Below are 15,590 nucleotides of genomic sequence, written 5' to 3' on the forward strand. Positions count from 1 at the left end.
GTTTACAACAGCCCTAATTGCGATAAATGCTTGTTCCTCACTCTTCCTGGTTCGTGATACCAACAGTCTGGATGTTAAATTGAAATGCAAATGTGAGTTCAAGACGTTTCGCCAACAGTTGGTGCAATCCAACGAGTCCTTTGTGGTATTAATTTGCACATAGTTTGATTGGAAAGACGACTCACTATGCAACAGAACCCTGTCTTCCTCGTCTTTGATCTGTCCTGTACTTGATTTGTGCCAAACTTCAAACCGGTCAATCCTTTTTCCCTTTATTTCATAATTATTTGGCACTTTATGTTGACCTAACTCATGAAATTGTAATGAAATGCGACTCAAAGTTCAAAGACCAAGTTTCCTAACACTTCTTGTACTTTATACAAAGTTGTGGGTGTGGAAATTACATCACATAAAATACACCTTGGTACTTTAAATAGAAATAAGTAGAAATACTCATTTGCTAAAGTTTGGGTTTCATATATCATTACTATATGTTCAACTGAGGTCACTGCTTGGTCAAAATAATTTCATATTTGGTTTTAGAGTAGGCGAGATCCTTTCAGGACAGATTTGAAAGTGTCAGTCAATACAGCGAGTATCAGGCATGCTGGTCGTTTTGCTCGGTCAGCAGTTCTGTAATGCTGAATGCACGGCAACCGGAGGAAAAGAAGCTCCTGATTGATTCCAGGGCTCATAAAAAAATAATCACGTCCTCACCATTTCCTTCCCTTGTGACCTTTGGGTTCTCAGTGCAGCAGAGAACAATGATGGTGGTAGTAGAAAGTTGTGCTCAGTCAGTACAAGACTAAGCACAACTTTTAAAGGATTAATTTAAGACATTTCTAATATAGAGGTGGCAATGAGAGGGAAGGTATGGGTGATTATTCCAAATCGCTCAATAAATCTTCTGCAGCAGAGAAAAGCATGTCATTCTTACATGCTAAAATACCCCAGACTAAATAATATCACAATATTTTTGAGCTACTGTTGTGTTTTTTAAGTAACTATATGGTTATGAATGCATGACACACATTTCTATTATTCTTGAAAAATATTCTCATTTGAAATATAGACTTCTGCAGGATGTAATTTACTTTAAAAAAATGTGTGATTTATATCACTTAACTGCACACAGTAACTGCATTTAATCATATTTCCAAATTTACTGATATTTATTGATTTTCTTGTGAAAAAAACAATGGATAAAATAGCAAAATAACATTTCCAATCATACTGCCAGTTTTGTTTTTACTTACCATCAATAAGGGAAATTTATCAGGACAATGTTGAATCAAAAGTCTTAATTTTTCATGATAAGTGCCCACCTCTACCTCATACTACTCTGTATCAGGATTATGCAGTTATATTAATTCATAATGTGTGTGTAGTTTGATCTGTAAGTCCTGGATGTCTTTGTTTCCCCTCACAGCCGCGGCTGCACAGGCACAAGCCGAGGAGCGGCGTAGCTTAGCAGGGAACAGTCCAGGACCATCAGCCGTCTCCCCGTCCAAACCTCAGGGCTGTAAGCCAGGTACATGACACCACACACTGACACGGATACAATCAAAGCTCTATCACAGCTTTTATCTTCCATAACGTTAACCAGTGCAACACGATCCACCTCCGCCATCTTCCTAGTGTGGCTTAAAGGAGGTTAGTCATCATCTTATTACTGTAACAGTTGCCAAAGCTCATTAATGACAGTCACATGCACACATCTGCTTGCACCATACAAAGCCTTCGTAGCACTCTGCTTCAGTGTAATTCCCTTCCAAGTTGTCTGGGTTGCTGTGCATGGTTTTTAGTTTTTAACCTGCTTTATACCTTCATGTCTTCAGTTATTGACGGCGCCGCACTTAGAGTAGACGACCGGCTGCGAGTGGCGAAAGAGAGGCGAGAGGAGGCAGAGAAACAACAGGGTAAAAGAAGAATATGGCTTACTTTCTTTGGCGATCAACTGCTTAATAAAAGCATAGCATGCTGTAGATTAATCAAGAATGTGTGTCACTGCTAGTTATAGCTTCAATGCCAAATGGCTTTTCAATATAGAGATTATGCCACACCCATACATGAAGGACTGCAGATTAAGTGTCTGGTTTTCAGTGGCACACTTTAACAACCCTTAAATGTTGTCAGCTTTACGGGAGTCCCAGATCATGGAGCGGGAGCGCAAAGCTAAGCTGCAAGTGGAACGCCAGCTGGAGGAACGTCAGAAAAAGCTCGAGGAACAGCGGAAGAAGGAGGAACAGAAACGATTGGCTGTGGAGGAGAAGAGGAAGCAGAAGCAGGAAGAGGAAAAGGTAAAAAGTTCTAACTTGTTTTTTTATACCACATGTGATATAAGAAGGCCCGAGAGCCAAATCTGACCCACCATAGCTCTTTGTGGCTCTCTAGACTCCAAATTACATCAGTAAATGCCTTCAGGTTTTCAAAATTCACAGAAAATCAACAGATCCCCACATTGTTTCTGATTTTACTGCAATTTTTTCTCTCAAAATTGAACAAAGTGACTGCTGCCTGAGCCTTACTTGGTGTCACGTTATAGTTCATGATTGATGCAGCGATTAATAAAAAGTCACATTTAACATCATACATTAGTGCAAATATTGCACAAATTCCTTCCAAATATTTCTAAATTAGCACCACGATCTGTGACTTTTATTGCAAAAAACACAAAAGGAGGACAGGAGGACAGGATTTTGTCCCTCCAGGATTCACAAAATCCTGGAGGGACTGATCAGTGTCAAAAATGTTCAATATTATTAATAAATATACGTTTGTTTCAGCATTCAATAAGTGTTTCTTAAAATTTAAATACTTTAACAGTTTTGGGTTTTATCAATACATTCTGGCACAACCGGCCCTTTAAGAACAGTCAGGTTTTTGATGTGGCTCAAAATGAAGTTATCATGGAGTTTGACATCTTAAATTGATCATCTTATATTTTCTTAAGAGCTAATTTTAAAACAGTTAGATTGTGGTTTATTTGTTCCAGCTCTTGTGCAGTGAAGGACATCGATATATTTCCACCCTTGGAGGCTGAAAACAATGACTTGTGTTTTCTTTTGCTCTGTCCTCGTCGTTCTTCAGGAGCACTACGAGGCAGTCATGAGGCGAACACTAGAACGGAGCCAGCGAGTCGAGCAGAGACAGAAGAGGTGGTCTTGGGGAGGATTGTCCGGAGACCAAGATGGACGAGCAGGTACAGGAAATTTGTGTTATGCTGATTAAGCTTCAGGGGTTTTTGTTTGTTTGTTTGAGGCATAGTGAACTTTTCAAAACAAGACTTCAGCGTCTTCAAGATGGTTGACATCAGCAGACACAGCAGGTTACGTTTGCTTAATATGCATTAAAAATGATTTACTGAAAAATTGCACCATGTTCTTTGTGTCTTGCAAAACTCTTCATACTCTGTTGAACGTTTCCATGTTTTTTATTTACAGCTACAAACTTCAAAGTATTTTACTCCGATTTTAATATGTTAGACCAAAATAAAGTAGCACATAACTGGAAGTGGGGGGTAAATATGTGGTTCTCAAAACAAATACAAATCCTTAAAGTTTGGTTTTAATTTGTAGTCTGCCCCCCTTCACTCTGATACCTCTAAATTAAATGCAGTGAATCCGCATTGCCTTTATAAGTCCAGTGTAATTTAATCTCAATATAAAAGCTGATCTGTGAAGACCTCCGAGGTTTGTTGGAGAAGATTTGTGAGCGAATAACTTCATGAAGATCAAGGAATATGGCAGACAAGTCGGAGAGAAAGCTGTGGAGAGGTTTAAACAATTTTTAAGATATAAAACAACATCCTGAGTTTTAAAACTGACTGTATGCTCTTCAATCCATCATCTGAAAATGAGGGAGAGTTTTGTCCAACTGGCGACTTTGGAGCTGAAGTAAAAGATGCGCCCCACAAATATGGCCTTTATGTAAGACTGGCTTGGAAAAAAGCCTCAAGTCCAATTTGTCAAAAACCATGTATAGAAAACTCCAATCATGTGGCATAAGCTACTCTGACTAGATGAGATTAAAATTTAACTTCACATTCATGTGAAAAGCAGGGTGGATGTTCACCTTCAAGCAGCTCCAGGACCAAGGATTATTTTCCTTCCACATCCGAGTTTTGTGCTACTTTTTTATGTGTCAAAAAAAATTCCCAGTAACATGCATAAAAGTTTGACAAAATGTGCAAATATTCAACTGGTATGATTAGTTAAAACCCACTGTAAAATAGTTGTTGTTCAAATTATTAGCTAAACTTTGTCATTTTTTTTAACTGGGAGAATTAACCACAGCTGCATAACTTTCAGGTGTCGTGTGTTATGAATATCGTTCTGTTCTTCGTGTGAAGGATGTGTCCCGTCCTCGTGTGTTTGCTCCACTCAGAGCGCTGTGTTTTCCCACAGGAGATTCTGACGCCAGCATCTCTTCTCCAGTAGCTATAGTTGTCTCCTCTCCCTCGCCAGAAAAGCCACCAAGGAGTGGACAAGGTTTTGTTTAATTTGTTTACCTTTGTGCAGCATGGACTTTCACTGGCACCACAAATGGCTTGTTTACCATCTGTCCTTTCCACCGTCACATGTTGCCCCATCTACTCCTTGCCTGGCACTAACTGACACTTTTCACTAACAGTTTTCTGTTTTTCTGAGGCATTCATCCAGAAAGTTCACTAGGTTTGGTTTTTAGCTTCATGTGTGGCTTTCTCACTCTCACTGATGCGCAGGTGTGGTCAAAATATTGGATTTACTCCTGTTTCTGCTGTTTCTAAGAAAATTAACAGCAGGTAGACATATGGAAAAGCAGTAGTGCTCTACCATATATTGCACATTTATTATCGCAAAGTCATTTTCCGCTGCAAGCTTTGCAAATAAATGCTTGGACTGCTTTAAATACTAACTTAATTGCACAGCTACCATCAAATCAGGGTGTTTATGCTAATCATGTGTGTCTGAAAAAACTAGAAAAAGTTCAGTATTTTTGTCACTCATTTCAGTAAGTGAAACTTGTGCAACATATGGGTCTGTCAGACATGGATTGAATTATTTCAAGCCTTTATTGCTTATAATTTTGATGATTATGGTTTACTGATCACAGTTCAATGTCTCAGAAAACTACAGTATTGTAAAATAGATTAATATTTTTATGAATGCCCAAACAGCAGGCGCTGGACATAATCTGTTTTATTTAATAACTTCAATAAAATAAGTGGGGATTACTTATTTTTACAGAATGAGTGTAAATAGATTTTGTTTGAAAAGGAAAGGTGATAATCTGTTGCATTCTCTTTAATTAATCAAAAATATGAAATTATCAAAAGAAAAAAAAACACATTTAAAATGATTTATGCACCTTGGTCCAAAGTGATTCGTTTATTAGAATGGTGAAGAATCGAATTGATCCACACTTTTTACAGTTGCTGGACAGTATGTTAAAAAAGTACAATAAGTATGTTATGCATTTCTTCAGAGACCCAAACACAGAAACAGGCTGGTTATTTTCCTTGTCCAGTACAATAGATCCAAACGGGACTATTGATTCCAGTGATTGCTTTAGGTAATTTTGCCCGGCCCTGCAGCTGTGCACATCCAGGTGACACGGCCACTTGGCATTCAAACCTTTCAAACGAAAATCAACAAAGTACCACTATTGAAGTACCACTATTGTCTGTTGTTAATGCTGTCTGGTTAGGGTTGGCTAAACCCAACAGCTGTTGTCTGCTGACTACAAACTGGCTTGTTCATGTTCTGGGTTTATATTGCATTAGCTGAATGTTGCATAAATAGCTCATATACCTGGAAGCAAACCTGACTGTTTTCTCTTAAAGGAGTTAGTAGTAGAGCCTGGTAGTCCCTTGCCTGCACCTGAATCCCTTCCCTATTGGCTGCCCTCCTGTAAATCCCTCCTCCCTTGTCTGTTCTTCCTCCCTGCTTTTAGCTGACAAGCGCTCCACATCCACAACTAACCTGAAACAGCCGCCCGAGGCTGGCATCAGCAAACGTTTATCCTCCTCCTCTGCCACCCTCGGTAAATCACCTGACAAAAGTAAGTCCTTCCTCTCCCTCCTCCTCCTCCTCAGATTGCTTTCCAATGCTCTGACCCATACAGTGAAATCCTCTTAATGTTTTTTAGAATAAAGATGCAGAAACTGTGTGACTAATAAGGTTTCTTCCAGCCTCTCCCTGTGTCGGTACTAATTGTCTAATAAACTCGGAGTGTGTAGAATCTGGTACAATGTCATGTGGGTCCATAAAACTGCTGCCTGTGATGCTTACTGATTGTGCCTTTTAATATACTTTTTATGAGTTTTAGTCACCAAAGTTGGGGTCTTTTTACTCCTTTTCTTTTTGGTTGAAATTAGTCGTTTTAATTGCCATTATTTCCATGTTGAAACATGTTTTAATTTCAAAACTGCCTATTAGTACAATGGTGTTTATTTCTATTACTTTGAATGATTACAGCTTACATCTTTAAAACAATTCCAAATTGATCAGAAAGTTATACTCTTCAAAGTTCAATTGAAAATAATAATTGTAATCCATAAAATGCTGTCTGTGTACTGCACAGTATAATACCTATCCCATATTTAGTTGGGGATTTTATAATTGACTTGCAGTGTGAATTAGATGTTGCATGTCAAGGTACACCTTCTTCTGTTACACATTTTCCTTCCACTCAACTTTCCACTAATATTCTTGGATACAAGATTTTGTTCTTTAGCAGAAACCTTTTGTTGCTTTCCCTGCAGGTGAAGGTTTTCAGTAACTATTTGAAGGACATCTGTCAAGTCAGCAGTTACAAATCTGTATTTATGATCCGTTTTCCACAATCTCCAACTAAAAGATGTAACCTATAATCATTAAAGATAATGGAAGCAAATGCTTGAAATTCATCTATATTCTGTTAATAAATGACTTGAATTTAAACGAAACAATGTACATGTTAAACTGACCCTTTGACATTTTTTTTCCTCGTTCTAAATAGATTTGTTTTCACCTCTATGCATTTTTCATTATTTGTACTTCGCCTTAAGCATAAAGCAGTAAAATAAAGAAAGGCTTTTCTCTTTTCATCTAATTTTATCTGTGGGTGTTTGATTATTGTCTCTCAGGTGTTAGGCCGAGGAGTTCGTCTTGTAACCGGTTGCCAAGCAATGGCACGGCTGCTCAGGCCTGTAAGGGAGATGGCAAACAGCTTCAGGTGGAACAGACAGGTGCACACGATCCCCTCTTCTATCCTACCTATGCTTTTAGAACCAAAACCGGGTCACGTTGCATCGCTCATCAGAGCGGTGACACGTTTTCAGCCCTGAAGCTGCTTTAAACTCTAAACTGAGTGAGCTTTCTAAGTCTTGCTTGTGTGAAAGCCTTGCAGCTGTTGGGCTTATTTCTCCTAAAGTGTGTTTCCGAAGGAAAAAGTTCGCTCAAACAGTGGTAAAGCTTGTCTGTGTGTTTACCCATTATCTCTTAAACTAGGGCGTCAGCTGCTGCCAGCGCTGACCCTGGTGACTTGCATAAGGCCAAACGAAGCGCACATGACCCGCAGACTCTTTCCTGGGCTTTTTTGCTTGTTGACTCCCTCCGCGGTGTGTGGTTGGTTATAACTCCGCTCTCATGTCTGTAGGCCGCTCTGTGAAGAAGAGAAGTTCCTCCCTCACACGAGTAAGTGTGAGCAGAGCACAGACCCCTGCCAAGCCCGAAAAGGGGACAACGGACAATCAAGGTGGCTAGCATGGAAAAGCAGCATGCTCTGCTCGGGTCGCCTCCTTTTTAACAACAAGCATTCAGCTTCCTTTTCCTAAACTAAGCACTTCTGAGAGAAATGTTTATATCAGTTGAGTGCTGTGGAGGTCATGGTTGGTTTTGGCTTGTCTTCTCCTTTTAACCACATCTTTTGCACTGAATGGTCAATTTCTCTTAAAGCAGATGCTATTATTCTTCACTGTACTGTTTGTAATAAAACACTTAGGGCTGGACGATATGGCTGAAAAATGTATCATGATATAAGCGTTTCATATCAATTGTTGATAATTGTTGATTAGTTTTTTAGTTTTAAATATCTGAAATACTGACAAACTGGTGGTGTGACCTTTCCTGTTTGATCCACAGTTTTCAGTCCATGCTGTTTCTTTTATTCATTTATTTTAAGCAGTTATGAAGGTTAAGGTCAGAAGGTTGTTGCTAGGTAACCAAAGAATGATTGAGTGAGTTGCTAGGTAACCACAGAGTGAGAGAGTTAGCTGATTCCACAAACCCAGCTTTGAGCAGATGAAGCCTTTCCTCTGCCTCCATCTCCCAGAATGCTGTGCGGTTCTGAATCAAAGTTCAGTGAATATTCTTCATATTGACTATTGAATATTCTATCATGTCTATTGTGATTATACATTATCGATTTATTGTCCAGCCCTAAGAATACTTAACATTTCTGCTTCCCTAACCCTACTCGGTGTTTGTCACTCGTTTAATTATTTTTGCCTTTTTTGTTACTAAGCATCCGTACAGGAACTGTTCTGTTACATGTCGTCTGCTCTAACGCGGTTTTTTGTCCTGTTGTATCAAAGTGATGGTTGTCTTCTCCCTTCAAGATGGCGTCATTGCTGGATTTAACTCGCCGTTGCCTCAGTGCGGTGTCTCTCGGTGCCATCCTTCCACAGAAGGACGAGAGCGCAGAAGTAACAACAGCAGCTTGTTGCAGGCTCCGTGTTGCTGTTAACCACAAGTGCTTTTTTTGTTTGTGCTTCAGCCACATTGTCCTGTTTGTGCCAGTGAAACTCGAATGATGTTATTGTCTTGTACAAATGTGTTTTCTGTGTGGTTAACTTAGCTAGTGATGAAGCAGAGTGTTACATCTGCAACCGTAAATCCTCTTAAACACAGACTTATTTGCTTTAGCATGACCTTAACCGTGTCTAGGAACAAACTAAAAACTGAGATTGATCCTGAATTACCGACCATCATTTATTGATCTGTCATCAGCAGATGTCCTGTCAGAAAGGGTTTCCTGTTACAAAGCTAGCTTTTAAAAAGCTTTCCTACCACTTGAGCTTTTGTTACCTTACAACAGGCAAACCTCAATTTTATGTTTCATTTAGCCCCCTGCTTTGCACCATTTTCTTCATTTGGGTGTTTTATTTTTGCCACATCTTCATTATCTGCAGTGGAGATGTGCAGCAGAAGTTGCATGGTCACATTCATTCACTCTATCACTTTCTTTGGTCTGTTTCTCTTCTCACACAACCGTATTCTTCCTCGTTCTTTAGGATCAATTAACCTTTATTTTTTTCATCAGCATTCCTCCTCCTTCTTCAAGGAACCGTTGATTCGGCCTCGCTGTCTAATTGACCTTCTGTTTTTACTCATGTTCAGTTTCAGATCATTTTTCTCTGTGCTCATTCATGGTTTGGACAGTGACCCAGACAGACAGTCCATGTATGAGTACAGAGACTTAACCTTTGGTTCAGTATGATTCTCTCCTGTTAAATCACCTGGTGACTTTTCTTTTTGCCTTCATCCTCCCCAACTCTCATCCACCCATTCCTTCCTCTGCTGTTTTTCGGTGATTTTTCGGCCGTGTAGCCCGCAAGCCACCGGCCAGTACAGTGGATGAAGGGGTCCTTAGTCGCCTGCTCACTCCCACCCAGGCCTCACTAGCTAGGAGCAAGAGCGCCGCCGTCCTGTCCGCTGAAGGATCAGATGCTACAGGTAACCTCCGCTTCGGAGACCCTGACTCAGAAGAAGGATGGCTAGATCAGTACCCCTCTCCTGCCTATTAGAGAAGCTTAAAGTCTCTTAGTAGTACTTCTGTAGGATCCTACTGAACTCTTAAATGCTTTTAATTCCCTTTGGCTTTGACATTGGTGGTGGAACTAGAGAAAGAAAAAACATCGATAAAGCCTCTTTTAGCAATTTGCAGTGTTTGCACACCAATTATTTTCAGTACATTGCACTCATGTGTATATACTCAAGTAGTATGTAAATATTGACATGAACAGTGTTCCAGCTCACATGTCTGTTTGGTTCTGTCACAATTGGCTGTTTGTTGAGCAGCAGCCTTGGCCACAAACATTTCTTTCCATCTGACGAGCCTCATGCTCCAAGAGATTTACCCTAAGCTGATTACCTATTGGTTCTTGTTACGTCTGAAAAGGTCTGCCGTGTTTTTATGCACGTGTTCCAGTAGTGAGGCGACATTTCGGGTGAATTCATTGATATTTGGACAAATTATGCTGTTCTAAAGCTACATCCAGGGCATTGTGTCACTGGCTGATGGGAATACAATACGGATATCTCTTTGTATGCTTTATAAGTTATGAAACAAGCTCTCACTTTAGGGCTGCCTGGACCTTCTAGTGTGTTGTGTTTATTGACTGGCCATTACCAGCCCATTAACAGCTATAGATCCTGTGGAGCCCAGTAGAGCCGTCGTCCTCGGCAGGAGGGAGAGCTCGTGACAGGGTGTGTTGCACAGTCACCACTGCCGCTCCGTGCGCCGTCACAGTGAATTACTGAGCACGTTCGGAGCGATATTGTGACAGGAAGAGTTCTCCAGGTCTCGGGATTATGACGGCTAATCCCCCCAATCTGACACAGCAAGCTGGTGAAGAAAGCTATTTTCTCCTCCCAGCTGTAAACATGATTACTATAGCTCCTGACAGCCACTTCCATTCACAAGTAGCCATGAACTAATTACTGGTTTAGAGGTTTTTAAAAGTTTGTTTCAGTACCGCAACAGTTTTCCATAATAACCTTCCTACAGTTTAAAGGGGCCCTACTCTGTAAAATTCACATTTCGTATGTTTTTATACTTTCACTTGGGTCTCAGCTGCTTCTAAAAGCAGCACAAGGTTTTAAAAAAGCAAACAAACTCCCAGCCATGTTTTTTTTTGGCAGAAAGTTGATGTATTTTTGTGTCTGGAAAATGAGCCGTTTCAAAAACCTTCCAAATGTAACATCACAAATCAGCAGACACTGCTTGTTACCTAGCAACCCAAGCTGAGCTCCAGCACGCTTGGTCAGCTGGTTATACAGCTGTATGCACAAGTACAGTTATGAGCAACATGTCTGTAAAACAGTTAACGGCAGGATTGCTACCCCAGCAAAAGCTTGAATATTTAAATACTTAATATTAGTGGACATTTATTCTGTATTTTATTAATGTATTTCTTAAAATCAAATTACGATAAATAGATATAGATGACAAAACTTTAAAGGTAGGTGTTATTTGAGCAACACTAGGAATAACTGGAAACCTGTGGAGTGAGCTGCACCAGTCAGTAGTCAGACATCTCAATTGGCCAATTTTTCCCGAATGGCTTAAATCAGATTGTTCAAACATTGAAAACCCCTTTTTTCCCTAAAGTCATTAAATGCATCAAAGCTAAGACCTTCCACAGTCTTCTATATATGAACAGATCAACAACAGCATGTACTAAATTTGCTCATATGCATGTGTAAGTATTTAATTTCAGTGTGATTTAGTTAAACAGTGGTATTAACATTTAACGTTATCAACATGTGAAATCATGTGCGGGCTCACGCCTTTTCCCAAGTTTGTGGTTTAACTTGGGAAAATGGTCAAAATCCCAAGTTTAGATATATTTTTAATTCAGTCATTCTTGCCTTTAACGGTGAAAGATTGTGATTACAAGACAAAGTTAAAACTTAGACGTGTTTTTTAAAGACGTTGTGTGTTTTCAGTGTTGTTAGGTTTCGTGTTCTTTGTGTTATGACGTGCTTCCTGTTTATATATTTACGTTGTGTGCCGAAGCTTTGGTGGATGCAGTGTGTGTTTGGGACTTTGCTCAGATTGTTCCTCCTCGCTCATCCTATCTCCCAAAATGTAGAAATCAACCTAGAGCCTGCTTAAGTGCTACATCTAACAAATTGCTCTTTGTGTGCTTTTGTTCCCTCACAAACCACTCTTCCCACATTTCTCTCCAACCATCATCTGCCTCTCCCCAAATCTCCCTCTCTTCTCCATCAACTCTCTTCACTCTTTTTGCTGCTTTGCTGCCCAACTCGGTCGCTTCTCACTCCTGCCTCCCATTGGTTGTGCTCCCCTGGCCCTGCGATGACTGTGTCCTTTACCAGAGTGTCACCTGTGTCCTCGTTCAGCCTCCCCCAGCCCCATGAACCCGGCGCGCGGCCCCTTGCGCAGCCGCAGCATCGACCGACAGAAGAGCGGCATGACTACATCAAAATCAGCCAGCGAAGCCCTCGACACATCCCTGGTGAGAGATCTCTTCATTCTGCAGTAAAAAATGCAGCTTATTACATCTTATTTATTGAATTAAGCTGCACCTGTGTCAGTAGGTTAGCCAGGATTACTTGGTTGTCGGGTCTGATCTGAACTGTATTCAAATTACTGAGTGACTCATTGAGGAAGAAGTCTGAATAACCATCAGAATGCATCTAGAGGCTGAATGCTATTGGAAATATCAGTAAAATGTTAATATCAGCTAGGCCTGGCACAATGAATTAATTAATTGCATGTTATGTTAGAAGGAGCTCAATCATTTTTATTTTCATGATTTCCCATTTTTCCTCTTTCTACTAAAACTGAATGGCAAAAGTTTTCAGTTTGGTGCTTTTGTCTCAACGTGCCTTTTCTATTAAGGACAGTTTTGTTTGCAGAGACTTTATAATTTATTTTTTTGTTTATTTATTTTGGATATTTAAAATGTCTTCCAGTTCCTGTATTAAATGTTCATTGTTGATCTTTACGAATGTGTTACCATTTTTGAAGAATTACTTCAAAATGATTGTAAACAATGTTATAGTTTATCACAATAACTTCTGGAATGCTTTATTGTGACATCTTCTGGTGGAGTTAACATTTTAAATGATTCTTTCTGGTTCACAAACTTGATAGTTTTCTAGTTGTAACCTTAGTAACCAAGGTGAAAATTTGATGCTTTTAGTTTGTCTCCCAAGCATTTTAAAATAACGATACAAAATTCATGCTCCAACAATAAAAGGGCTTTAAACTGGTGGGAAAATGGCCTGACATGGTCTGATTTATATGCACATATTTACATTTGCCTGTCAAAGTATTATGCTAACCGTAGGAAAATGCTGCCCCTGCTGTGCTTTGAACATGCCTGGTCACCTGATGCTGCATTTGTTTATCCTCCAGAGGAATAGTTTCCTACTCCTGCACACAAAGTCCACCTCTCTGTTCTAGCTTGGTGGCCTCGGTGCCCGGCTCTGCAGAGTAATCTGCCCGTTCTCGTCCTCCTCTGTGGTGGTGAAGGACTTCATTGTTGTTGTATGAAACAAAGGGATCCACAGTGGCCCAATTATGCTCGGGTCAAGCCATGCAAAGCAGACCGACCCCACCCTGGTCACGGAGGCTAATTTAGGAAGCACTTGACTTTTTTTTTTTACTTCATCGTTTTCTGTCCTTCTGCTCCACTTATATTAGTAAGATATGATCTAAATTAAAGTATGACAGCACTGAAACTCTTCTGTGTGATTAGAAAGGAAAATTAGGCCTTTGAAAAATTGCGGCCTACAATTTGGTCTGACACAATAAACAATAGATCAATTACATGATAAATTAAGACAAACTCAGTAATTTCCATCTGCTTGATTTCTTCTTTCTACCAAAAACTGGATGAGAAAAGTTTCATTTTATTTGTTGTTTCTGATGTTTTGGATCTTTAAAACGTCTTGCACTTCCGGTGTTAAATGTTTACAATTTGAAGTTTATTGATCTTTGCATTATTATGCCATTACCACGATATTACTCAAAACAACATTATCGGTTATCGCAATAACTTCTGGAATAATTTATTGTCCAGCAAAATTTGCTATCATGACAGGCCTATTAATCGCCATGAGTTGATTATTGAGTCGATTAATCATTAGCTAGAGAACAGAGACTCAAAAGGGAGTCTCTGTTCATTATACTCACTTTGCATTTAAGATTAAAAAAATATAAAAAAACAACTGCAAAAATCATTTTTTATTTCAAGTTGACTGCCTTTTTATTTTATATCGAAGTCAAGTCGAGCAGACAGAGCTGAGCTTTGGTATCACTAAAGGAATGCTATGTTACTGCACTGCAAAAAGGGGATTGAATTACTTTATTTTTGCGTTGTATCTCTAATAATGCATTAAAAAGGCTTTAATGTGCCATTTTTTTATCCCGTGAATTATCAGAACAATTGACTTTAAACTGGACTTGTTGCATGTGCACCTAAATACCGAAAACAGTAATCCGGTGGTGAGGGCTTTAGGAGAAAATGTGCTTTGTTTCAGGGCTCAAAAGGAGCTGATTCCCTGGGTGAGAAACCACACAGGCTTCTAGGATGTCGTTTCATTAACTTTTAATGTGCAAATGCTTTATTTAGAGCTGTAAACATGATGACAGCAAGGTCACCCATGTGACTCCAGAGGAGACAAAGACACTGTACACTTCAAGCCATTGGCTCCAAATGATTAATCGCATCCATGTTCTTATGAGAACCTGCTTTAGGTCGTCACATGAAACCAAACTCCTGCAGATATTCAGATCAACACAGACTATTTGAAACGTCAAATAAGACGAGGCATTTGTTGTTCAGTTGTTTTAAAATGAAGGTTTCTTCAGATATTTTCTTTTAAATCAGTCAAATTTGTCCTTTTTTTCCCTACAGAAAGACAAACAATTAGCATCACCCAGGGGCCAACGTCCCGCCTCACCGTCCACCTCCATGGGACGCCACCGCTCACCGTCTCCAGCGCCTAGCCCAACTCCAAAGAGAACCCCGTCCCCGTCAGCATCCAAGTAAGACTTTACACACGCCCACTCACTTCTTTTGATTTGACTTTAAATTAAAATGTAACCTTTTTCTCATACAGGCAAAGTCCCAAGACGCGCCCGCCTTCGCCGTCTGCGATGAAGCAGCGCCCCCCGTCTCCTCAGCCAGCATCAGCCAAACCCCCACCCATCCAGAAACCATCTCTCACTCCAACTGGGCCGCCAACGCTGCGCAAGAGGGACTCCAAGTCCAAGGACCTGGGTCCTGTTCAGCCTGTGGCTCCCCAGGCTGCTGAGGCCAGCAAGACCAAAGACAAAGACGGTGAGCTGCGAAACATTCAGTTGGTTTACAGATTAGGACTGCAACTACAGATTATTTTAGTATTCCATTATTCTGTCAGAAAAGAAAAAAAAAACATTCTAAGATTTATTTTTTTAAGCTTATTTAATACAATATGACAAAAACATTAAAAGAAGCAAATAAACAATTAGATTCAGTTTTAAAACATTTTATTGCCTAAAATGCAGTAACGTAGCATTCCTTTAGTCTGTTCTTTATTATTTGTAAGGATCCATCTGCAGCTAAAAACATTCAGTTCTGGTCAAAATGAACAGAACTTCCTGGTTTTTCCACCAAATATTGATTCCTGAACTCTTCCAGAGTTGAAATAAGTTGTTTCTACGTAAATATGAACCTGTTTTCTTTGCATTATTTAAGGTCTGAAAGCGCTGCATCTTTTTTATTTTGACCGTTTCTCATTTTCTGCAAAGAAATACTACAGTTTTGCTTGGAGTCTCAGAGACATGTTGTCAGTAGTTCATAAAATAAAAGACTCTTTACCTATAAAGAG

General features: G+C 39.7%; 1 protein-coding gene across 13 annotated transcripts in view; it reads left to right on the forward strand.

Moving 5' to 3' along the window:
* Nucleotides 1-15,590, forward strand: part of map7d3 (MAP7 domain containing 3) — a 42,476-nt gene that overhangs the window by 17,630 nt on the left and 9,256 nt on the right. Inside the window, exons 2-13 of one of the 13 annotated variants that reach the window (XM_015029650.1) lie at nucleotides 1,430-1,531; nucleotides 1,839-1,919; nucleotides 2,137-2,300; nucleotides 3,091-3,202; nucleotides 4,407-4,490; nucleotides 5,935-6,042; nucleotides 7,109-7,210; nucleotides 7,621-7,719; nucleotides 9,573-9,698; nucleotides 12,087-12,226; nucleotides 14,636-14,766; nucleotides 14,841-15,061. In XM_015029650.1, the coding sequence (XP_014885136.1) occupies nucleotides 1,430-1,531; nucleotides 1,839-1,919; nucleotides 2,137-2,300; nucleotides 3,091-3,202; nucleotides 4,407-4,490; nucleotides 5,935-6,042; nucleotides 7,109-7,210; nucleotides 7,621-7,719; nucleotides 9,573-9,698; nucleotides 12,087-12,226; nucleotides 14,636-14,766; nucleotides 14,841-15,061 (1,470 nt within the window). The remainder of the gene's footprint in view (nucleotides 1-1,429; nucleotides 1,532-1,838; nucleotides 1,920-2,136; nucleotides 2,301-3,090; nucleotides 3,203-4,406; nucleotides 4,491-5,934; nucleotides 6,043-7,108; nucleotides 7,211-7,620; nucleotides 7,720-9,572; nucleotides 9,699-12,086; nucleotides 12,227-14,635; nucleotides 14,767-14,840; nucleotides 15,062-15,590) is intronic. The other 12 variants (XM_015029651.1, XM_015029655.1, XM_015029656.1 and 9 more) reach the window with 12 other exon arrangements.

This window comes from Poecilia latipinna, unplaced genomic scaffold (genome assembly GCF_001443285.1).
Source record: "Poecilia latipinna isolate Pla-1442-1.1 unplaced genomic scaffold, P_latipinna-1.0 Scaffold159, whole genome shotgun sequence".
Classification (NCBI taxonomy): Eukaryota; Metazoa; Chordata; class Actinopteri; order Cyprinodontiformes; family Poeciliidae; genus Poecilia; species Poecilia latipinna.